Raw genomic sequence first — 10456 nt, forward strand, 5'->3', positions numbered from 1 at the left:
ACCTTGTGATCCCCCCGCCTCAGCCTCCCAAAGTGCTGGAATTACAGGCATGAGCCACCGCACCTGGCCAAAATCTTTCTTATGTTTAACCTAAATCTTGTCTTATCCTTGTTAACTGGATCTAAGAAAACACAGATATTTAAGATCTCTATGAAAGAGATCAACAGCAGATACCTATTTGGTTTGCAAATGAATGCATTGAAATAAAGAGCTTTCCTAGGACACTGTGTTAATTTGTTAAATTTGGCAGATTCCCTGAAAAGTAAATTAGGTCCTGTTGAAGATCAGTAAGAAATAAAGATTGTAAAAAGCTCTGACATGTCAAGCTAATTCAACTTGGTGAGTTAATCTCTTGTATGGTAACTTCTGCATAATTCATTCTGTAGATCTGGGCACTCCTCTAGAAATAAATCATTTCAAGTTGCTTATCCTTGACTTTCAACCCACAGAAATGCTAACAGTACTGATTACACACATGATGTGGCTGGAATGCTGGGATTTTGTCCTGATTAGGGGGTGAAATGGACTAGGGTTGGGGGGAGGAGGAGGAAGGGAGTCAGAACAGCTGATACCTGACAGTACTCCGGCGACAACTTGATGAGGAAAATGAGCAGCAAGGTAGATTCGTGACAGACAGACGTTCAGCTGCACGGCCCAGAATCCCAACCACAATATGACATTCAGGCACCTGCAGTGGAAGAGGCGACCATAACGAAGGCAGGTGCAGCTCCTTTAGCAAAGAAAACAGCCCCGGCAGGAATGTTGGAGCCTGGCAAACTTACGTGCTCTCAGTGGAATTTTTGTAAATTGAAGCCGGTACTCAAAAGCCCAAAGATGCCTGCTGAGGGCTGGGTGCAGTGGCTCACGCCTGTAACCCCAATACATTGGGAGGCCGAGGTGAGAGGATCACTTGAGGCCAGGAGTTCAAGACCAGTCTGGGCAACGTAGCAAGACCCCCATCTCATTAAAATTGGCTGGGCACAGTGGCTCATGCTTGTAATTCCAGCACTTTGGGAGGCTGAGGTGGGTAGCTCACTTGAGGTCAGAAGTTTGAGACCAGCCTGATCAACAGGTGAAACCCTGTCTCTAGTAAAAAAAAAAAATGCAAAATTAGCCAGGTGTGTTAGCACACACCTGTAATCCCAGCTACTTGGGAGGCTGAGGCAGGAGAATTGCTTGAACCCAGGAAGTCGCAGTAAGCTGAGAGCTTGCTATTGCACTCCAGCCTGGGCAACAAGAGTGAAACTTCGTCTCAACAACAACAAAAACATTAAAATTTAAAAAAGCTAAAATAAAAACAAAATAAGGCTGGGCACAGTGGCTCACGCCTGTAATCCCAGCACTTTGGGAGGCCGATGCGGCGGATCACCTGAGGTCAGGAGTACGAGACCAGCATGGCCAACATGGTGAAACCTCATCTCTACAAAAGATACAAAAATTAGCTGGGCGTGGCGGCACGTGCCTGTAATCTCAGCTACTTGAGAGGCTGAGGCAGGAGAATCACTTGAACCTGGGAGTTGGAGGTTGTGCCATTACACTCCAGCCTGGGCAACAAGAGCCAAACTGCATAAAAAAAAAAAAAAAAAAAAGATGGTTTGCACTGTGGCTGCACATCGAATTCCTTGTAGCAGGAATGTCTTCTGTTTTTCTGATTATTTTAACCTGGACGGGCAACTCTATGATTGGCGCAGACATGGGTTTTTATTTAAGCCCTGCTGCTACCTCACTACCTGATCTTCTAACTCCCTTCATGGTGTCGGGCCTTGTTTCCTTATCTGTAAAACAAGGGATTGCACTACTGGATCCCTTTCAGCCCAAACATTCCGTGACTCTGAGGCTTACCCTTAACCAAACTGCCACAGCTCTAATCAGTGCCTGCCTGAGGAGTGGGAGCGGGCTAGGGGAAAGTGAGGAAGAGCACGTGCTGTGCCAGCTACAGAGAGAGCCATCTCCTGCCCTCCACCGCCGACACCCCAGTGCTGAGTTCTCACCGAAATCTGTAGGTCAGCTTTTTCTTTCCCCGGAAGATGGAGAGAATAGATGTAACCATCACGTAGTATACACCTGCTGTACCCATGGCATGGCCAGAGGGGCTCCCTAAAGGGCAGGAAAGAGAAGAAAGGTGAAAAGGCCTTCATCCGGGAGACTGCCAGGGGGCATCATCTACCCAGCCACCCAGCCATCCACCCATCTACTCATTCATCCATCCATTCACCCATCTTACCATTCATTTGTTATCCATAACTCATTTATTTAACAAATATCCATCTACTATGCACCAAGCATTGTGCAAGGCTCTGGGAATACAATGGTGAGCAAAGCGAGAGAGGGTCCCTGTTCTTGCAGTTAAATACAGTCTGGAGATTACACAAAGAATTGGCATACTGGGTGTACCGTGCCCTCCACATCTCTTCCTTCTCTCCTTGCGCACTCTGTTTTAGCTACGCTGGCCTCATTGCTTTCCTTTAAACACACCAAATACCTTCCCACCTCGGGGCTTCTGCATTGCGATCCTGTCTGGGCAGATGGCTCTTTGTAGCTCTTCTGCCAGAAACTTACTTCCTCATATTCTTTAAGACTTGACTCAGATCTCACTTTCTCAGTGAGTCCTTCTCTGCTATTTAACCCTGCATGCAACTGGTTCCTTTTATTTTTTTAAGAGACGGGGTCTTGCTCTGTCTCCCAGGCTGCAATGATCATAGTGGCATGCTCAAAGCTCACTGCAGCCTCTACCACCTGGGCTCAAGCAGTCCTCCTGCCTCTGCCTCCTGAGTAGCTGGGACCATAGGTGCACACCATCAAACCCAGCAAATTTTTATTTTTATTTTTTTGCCAGGCTGGTTTTGAACTCCTGGGCTCAAGCAATTCTCCCACCCTTGGCCTCCCAAAGTGTTGGGATTATAGGTGTGAGCCACCATGCCCAGCCTGGTTCCCATCCCATTCTTAATTCCTCTACCCTGAGAGACACAGGGTCCTGAGATGTACCTCCCAGACCTCCCTCCTGAACCGCAGGACTTATTTTGTAGCTGTTGATAGTGTGATGACAGATGACTCTCTGCTCTCAGCCTTCTCTGGGCATTGCTCTGGGCTAAGGAGAGTCACCTTGATCAAGGTTATGCTCTCCCTGGGGTCTGATTCCCTTGACCCAACTCTGAAGAGCCATCCCCAGCTTCAGAGCTCCCTGTGGGGTTGGATGAGGCAGACTCACAACCGTACCTCTCCTGCCATGTTGGTTCCTGTTCCTTCCCTTCTACAAGTACAGTTCCCCAGAGTATCAAAACTCCTGCAGGTGAATCTCCATTTCAGCCTGCTTTCCAGGGAACCCCATAGATAAAGGCTTTCTTCCCTCCCTGCCTCCCAGCCTCACTCATTGCCTCCCTTCCTCCCTTTCTCGCTTCCTCCCTTCCTCCCTTTCTTCTTTCTTTCTTTCCTTCCTTCCTCCTTCCTTCCCTTCCTTCCTCCCTTCCTTCCTCCTTCCCTTCTTCCCTTGAACACTAATTACATACTTTGGGTAATTCATTTAAACTTTCTGGACCTTAGCTACTCCACCTAAGAGCAGAGATAGTAATTTGCTTTCATAAAGACAGAGGACTAAATCAAATAACCTCTTAAAGCCCCTTTCAACTTTCCAGTTTGTGCCTCTGTTAATTTCAGGGAGAAATTCATCCTTGATAATAAGCTATTATGATGAAAGCAAACATCTTTCTACCAAAGATGTACAATAATGTGATCTTGGCTCACAGCCTCCCAGACTCAAGTGATTCTCCTGCCTCAGTCTCCTGAGTAGCTGGGATTGCAGGCATGTGCCAAGATGCTCGGCTAATTTTTGTATTTTTAGTAGAGACAGGATTTTGCCATGTTGGCCAGGCTGGTCTCAAACTCCTGAAATCAGGCAATCCACACGTCTTGGCCTTCCAAAGTGCTGGGATTACAGGCATGAGCCATTGCACCTGGCCTATCCTATATATTAATAGTTTACTTTTTTTTTTTTTTTTTGAGACAGTCTCATTCTGTCACTCAGGCTGGGGTGCAGTGGCACAATCTTGGCTCACTGCAACCTCTGACTCCCAGGTTCAAGCGATTCTCCTGCCTCAGCCTCCCGAGTAGCTGAGACTACAGGTATGCACCACCACGCCCGGCCAATTTTTGTATTTTCAATAGAGACAGAATTTCTCCATGTTGGCCAGGCTGGTCTTGAACTCCCAACCTCAGGTGATCTACCTGCCTTGGCTTCCCAAAGTGCTGGGATTACAGGCGCGAGACACCGCGTCTGGCCTAGTTCACTTATTTATTATGATTTTTGTATATTTCACCTCCTCTATTCAGATTTCAGCTGCACAAGGGCAGGGATCTTTGTGTCTGTGCTGTTCACTGACAGAGGTATCCCTAGCACATAGAACAGGGTATAGCTCCCAGTAGGTGCTTGATAAGTAACAGCTGCATGAGTGAATATGCTCTGAAGTGAAGGAGTGGTCTGTGAGAGCGAATAACTAAGGGATCTTCCCTAGTTTTGAGGCAAGGAAAGGGTCTCCGAGGAAGGGATGCTAGTACCTTAGAGGATACTAGTTTTAGAGGGCAGCTTAGACCTTAGGGTGAGGGAGGGGGCTTCCTATTATACACTGAAAATGAAGTCTATCGTTTGATTTGACAGTACCCATCTGGCTGTAACCAATAAAATGTAGGCACGGCGAGGGATTGGATGGTCAGCTCAGGAGGGCACATCCAGTGGGCCAGGCCATTGGGAAGGACCCCCCAGGACTCAGGCTTCTGCCCTCTCCTTTCTCAGGACACAGGGCTGCAGGGCGGTGACTCTCATGGGCCCTTTGCCTCTGGGTGCCCGTGCCTCTCTGGACTCCATCCAGGTTCTGCAACAGGCACATTTCCAATACCATTGTGCTATTCAGGAAAGCATTGCTAAAGTGAATTAACTTGTGCAAATTGTAGAGCATGATAAAAGTACAAAGGAATGGACCTCCTCCTGTCCCCTCAAGGTCAATTTCATCCATAACAGATGAACAAGTTCCACCCAGCCTCCGTCTCTACAGGGGCTGGGACGCTCACCTGGTCCAGTCTCACAGGTGACAGGGAACTGCTTTATCAGCGGCACGGAGGTGTTGCTGTAGTAGTCAGTGTCCAAAACCCACCAGTATGGACGCTGACCGAAGAGAATCCTGTGGAAAAACAGAACCAGTTTCTGGGGTTACTGAATGAATGCTTTGGCCACACCTTCAAGAAAACTGTAGCTTGAGAAGGATTTCACATGTTGCCTGTAGAAGGGAGAACTGGGTGGCTGGGGAGAAGTGTGAGAGGGAGATGTTTTATGACACATATTTATGTATGTAACTTTTGCATTTAGAACTGTTTGAATGTATTACCTTTTTTTTTTTTTTTTTTGAGACAGGATTTGGCTTTGTAACCCAGCCTGGAGTGCAGTGGCACAATCTCGGCTCATTGCAACCTCTACCTCCTGGGCTCCTCCCACCTCAGCCTCCTGAGTAGCTGGGACTATAGGTGCGTGCCGCTACATCCAGCTAATTTTCATATTTTTAGTAGAGACAGGGTTTCACCATGTTGCCCAGGCTGGTCTAAATCTCCTGAGCTCAGGCAATCCTCCCACCTTGGCCTCCCAAAGTGCTGGGATTACAGGCGTGAGCCACTTCGCCTGGCTGTATGATTTATTTAAACACAAATAATGAAGCCCAAGATTCTGAACTCTGGCCAGGCGTGGTGGCTCACACCTGTAATCCCAGCACTTTGGGAGGCAAGGTGGGAGGATTGCCTGAGCTCAGGAGATTGAGACCAGCCAAGGCAACATGGTGAAACCCCGTCTATACCAAAAATATAAAGAATTAACCAGGTGTGGTGGTGCATGATTGTAATCCCAGCTACTTAGGAGGCTAAGGCAGGAGAATTGCTTGAACCTGAGAGGTAGAGGTTGTGGTGAGCCAAGATTGTGCCACTGCACTCCAGGCTGGGAGACAGGGCAAGACTCTGTCAAAAAAAAACAAAAGAAAAGAAAAGAAAATAAGAAAAATCCTGAAATCCATATAATGGCAGCTATGTGACTTTTTTTTTCTTTACCTCCAGAAGTATTTGCCCTGGAACTACAGTTTTCAACTTGGACTTGCATACACCATGGGTTCCCTCTTCTTTCTTCAGGCCTCAGGGAATCTTGCATTTCCTCTGACATCAAAGAATGCTCTCTATCCCCTAGGACAAGCCCCTCCAGGAAACATGGCCTGCATTTCCATCAGAATTGCTCTCTGTAAGGATGTATATAGCTACACATGTTTGTTCTGTGTCCTCTCTGCTTTGAAACAGAGTATCTTAGACAAACCACTTTCCCTTTAAACTTACTAGATACATTTTTCGCTGTGGAAACAGATGTCAAGTGTCAGTCAGGATGCCTTTTTTCCCTTGTGGTGGAGGAATAGTGATTTCTCACCGAAATCAGGGAGAGCCACTAACTCTGACCCCTACCAACCCAGAGAGATTGCATGGTTCTTCAATGGAGATCACGTGTTGGAATAACTCTTCATCTTTTCTTTCTTTCTTTCTTTCTTTTTTTGAGACCAGAGTCTTGCTCTGTTGCCAGGCTGGAGTGCAGTGGCATAATCTCTGCTCACTGCAACTTCCAACTCCCTGTTTCAAGCCATTCTTCTGCCTCACCTTCCCGAGCAGCTGGGATTACAGGCACATGCCACCATGCCCAGTTAATTTTTGTATTTTTTGTTTCATTTTTTTAGTAGAGATGGGGTTTCACCATGTTGGCCAGGATGGTCTCTATCTCCTGACCTCGTGATCTGCCCACCTCAGCCTCCCAAAGTGTTAGGATTACAGGCGTGAGGCACCGTGCCTGGCCAACACTTCATCTTTTTATTTTTTAGAATCATGCTGCTGAAGGAGACAGTGCAAACAAAATTTAGTAGCTTTTTCAACAGTGGTTTCAGGAATCTCATCAATCTGCCTGGGGCTCCAGAAACTAATATATTTTTTTCCCCCTACGCTAAAGGACTTTAATTGTTATAGCAAAAGAATATTAGAGCTAGAAGAGATCTTAAGAATCGCCTGATCAGAGATTGCAGCGAGCCGAGACCGTGCCATTGCACTCCAGCCTGGGCAACAAGAGTGAAACTCCGCCCCCACCTAAAAAAAAAAAAAGATAAGCGTGGTGGCTCACACCTGTAATCCCAGCACTTTCGGAGGCTGAGGCAGGCAGATCAGCTGAGGTCAGGAGTTCAAGACCAGCCTGGCCAACATGGTGAAACCTTGTCTGTACTAAAAATACAAAAATTAGCTGGGCATGATGGCGGGTGCCTGTAATCCCAGCTATTTGGGAGGCTGAGACATGAGAATTGCTTGAACCTGGGAGGTGGAGATTGCAGTGAGCCAAGGTCACACCATTGCACTCCAACTTGGGTGACAGAGCAAGACTCTGTCTCAATAAATAAATAAATAAATAAAAATTGCCTGATGACCAGCCTGAGCAACATAGTGAGACCCTGTCTTTCAAAAAAAAAAAAAAAAATTAGCTGAGCAGGCCGGGCGCAGTGGCTCATGCCTGTAATCCCAGCACTTTGGGAGGCTGAGGCAGGCAAATAACGAGGTCAGGAAATCGAGACCATTCTGGCTAACATGGTGAAACCCCATCTCTACTAAAAATACAAAAAATTAGCCAGGCATGGTGGCACGTGCCTGTAGTCCCAGCTACTCGGGAGGCTGAGGCAGGAGAATCACTTGAACCTGGTAGTATGAGACTCCATCTCAAAAAAAAAATTAGCTAGGCATGGTGGTGCGCACCTGCAGTCCTAGCTACTTGGAAGGCTGAGGAGGGAGGATAGCTTGAGCCCTGGTGTTTGAGGCTGCAGTGAGCTAAGATTATACCTGCTACTGTATTCCAGCTTGGGTGACAGAGCAAGACCTTGTCTTGAACGATCAAACAAAAAAGAATCAGCTGGTGGTAGGTAGTTTTGAGGATGGTAAAAATCTTAGAAGGCAGCTGATCCCCTTCATTTTCTAGATGAGAACATAGAGGCCAAACCAGTAGTGTGCTAGGGTCCCCTGGAGCTGGCCAAGAAGAGTCAATGATTAAATATTCAGGAATTTTGCCAGCAGGAACCAAACATAGCTTGAAAGTGGTCATAACACAAAAATTAGCCAGGCGTGGTGGCAGGCATCTGTAATCCCAGCTACTCCGGAGGCTGAGGCAGAAGAATTGCTTGAACCTGGGAGGTGGATGTTGCAATGAGCCAATTCACGCCATTGCACTCCAGCCTGGGGGACAGAGTGAGACTCCGTCTCAAACAAACAAGCAAAAAGAAAGTGGCCATAATGGGAATGTTTGCATGGTAGAAACTGGCAAATCAGCACTCGATGTAACATAATTCTTCTTCTTCTTCTTCTTTTTTTTTTTTTTTTTTTTCTCCCCTTTTTTTCCTGTTTGGGGTGTTGGGGCGCAAACTCAGCTCACTGCAACTTCTGCCTCCCGGGTTCAAGCAATTCCCCTGCCTCAGCCTCCCAAGTAGCTGGGATAACAGGCGTGCACCACCACACTTTGCCTATAACATAGTTCTTAAGAGCACTGCCTCAGAAGCCAGCCTGCCAGACTGGGCTTCCATCCTGACTCAGCATATACTAACCATGTTGGCCTAATCATTTAACTCAGCACCTTGGTCTCTGCATCTGCTATTTCTAAATAGTAGCAACTCTCACAGAAAAGCACACAGCACATGGCCTGGCACACACTAAGTGTTTAATAAATGTTAACCCTGATTATTGTTAAGCTGCCAGGGATAACCTATTTGTAGATTATAAAACAGAAACTCAGAGAATTGATGACTTGCCAAGGACATGCAGTCGATGGGTGGCAGAACGAGGGCTGGAGCCCAGTTCCCAGGCTGACTTTACATTACCCCACAAAACAGGCTTTTGAATCATCTGTGTGTTTCCTTTTTTCATATAGCAAACATCATCTTATTTTTTTTTTTGCAACAGGGTCTTACTCTGTTGCCCAGGCTGGAGTACAGTGGCACAATCTCAGCTCACTGCAACCTCCTTTGCCTCTCACTTCAGCCTCATGCGTAGCTGGGACTACAGGTGCATGCCATCATGCCCAGCTATTTTTCCTAATGTTTTTGTGGAGATGGAGTTTCGCCATGTTGCCCAGGCTGGTCTTGAACTCCTGAGCTGACAGGATTTGCCCACTTTGGCTTTCCAAAGTGCTGGGATTATAGGCTTGAGCCACCATGGCTGGCCCCATACATCTATCTTTATTTTACCTATTCTGCTTCATAGTAATAAAACTCTTTGCTCAAAGTCTATATAACTCAGACTTATCAGGAAATTCAACTGTCCTACCCTTTAACCCATATATGAAATTGGCTTTCCTGTATTTTCAACTCACTGGTAGGATTTTTTTCTGTCTTCCCTCTTTATATGTAGATGATCCAAAATCAGAGAGACAGGTTGGGAGTATGAGTAGCCCGTTGCTTCCTGAATAGCTTGGGAAAAGCAACTTCGGACGGACAGACATTTCCGGAGTGAATGCCAGCCTCTTTCCTTGCCGATCTCCTCTCTATAGGTTCTTACCACTTAAAGACGAGGTTGAGCCAGTCTCCAATCACAGCCACCCAGAGGAGTTTAATGCCCACAGCTTCTTGAAGATGGAACCAGATGGGGAAGAGGACATAGAAGGCATTCCTGAGGTCTGCGATCACAGACACCAAGATGAACCAGTCCTGGGAGTCTTGGTAATTCACCTGGAGGTAGCGTGTTGACTGGATCCCAAAGTCATGGAGAACATTCATTCCTTCCTCCATCCTCATTTCCTTGGCACCTCAGGAAGCCGTCAGCAGAGCCCTTGCACTGTTTCCAGCCTTGGTGGTGATTGCTCTGCTATCAGTCTGTGCCTTGCCCCTGTTTTATATGCCCTGTATCCAGTATTCGGGTCAACCCAGCCCTGATCTTTGGACTCAAAAACCACTTTTGTCTAAAATATATTGATCAAAGGTGCATCACCAGTAGGTTGATGCAAACGTGTTCAGGATGATTTACGTAAAATAGAAAATAGGCACACAAAAACAGCCTGATCGGCCATGTACTCAGCAGGGCAAATGATTAACTTTGGCATGCTTCTTGGCAGTGCAAGGGGCTGCCCTCCAGGTCCCCGAAGCCAGGCCAGAGATAGGACAGAGTCTACCTCCACCATGATTCTTGCAAAGATGTCAGATTTTCTACGTCTGCAACAGCACTTATTTGGGGACAAAGAAAAATCTTGTTGCTCCAGCTACTCAAGTTTTAAGTTCCTAATTTTAAAATTAGTAAGTTCTGGCAGGTTGTGGTGGCTCACACCCATAATCCCAGCAATTTGGGAGGCCGAGGTGGGCAGATCATGAGGCCAGGAGTTCAAGACCAGCCTGGCCAACATGGTGAAACCCTGTCTCTACTAAAAATACAA

General features: G+C 46.8%; 1 protein-coding gene and 1 long non-coding RNA gene across 4 annotated transcripts in view; both read right to left on the reverse strand.

The window, feature by feature from the left end:
* Window positions 1–9919, reverse strand: part of G6PC1 (glucose-6-phosphatase catalytic subunit 1) — a 12959-nt gene extending 3040 nt beyond the window's left edge. Inside the window, exons 1-4 of one of the 3 annotated variants that reach the window (XM_017509356.2) lie at window positions 9759–9919; window positions 5062–5171; window positions 1992–2097; window positions 573–688 (exon numbers count right to left, since the gene is read on the reverse strand). In XM_017509356.2, the coding sequence (XP_017364845.1) occupies window positions 573–688; window positions 1992–2097; window positions 5062–5171; window positions 9759–9802 (376 nt within the window). In that variant the 5' untranslated portion in view covers window positions 9803–9919. Of the gene's footprint in view, window positions 1–572; window positions 689–1991; window positions 2098–5055; window positions 5172–9588 lie in introns of all 3 variants that reach the window. The other 2 variants (XM_017509355.2, XM_017509357.2) reach the window with 2 other exon arrangements.
* LOC119468345 lies at window positions 6077–6562 on the reverse strand. The gene is made up of 2 exons (XR_005197008.1): window positions 6358–6562; window positions 6077–6263 (listed from the first exon to the last, which is right to left on the reverse strand). It is a non-coding gene; the product is annotated as an uncharacterized LOC119468345 (long non-coding RNA).
* Window positions 9920–10456: the final 537 nt, after the last annotated feature.

The sequence above is a fragment of the Cebus imitator genome, unplaced genomic scaffold, assembly GCF_001604975.1.
Source record: "Cebus imitator isolate Cc_AM_T3 unplaced genomic scaffold, Cebus_imitator-1.0 Scaffold415, whole genome shotgun sequence".
Lineage (NCBI taxonomy): Eukaryota > Metazoa > Chordata > Mammalia > Primates > Cebidae > Cebus > Cebus imitator.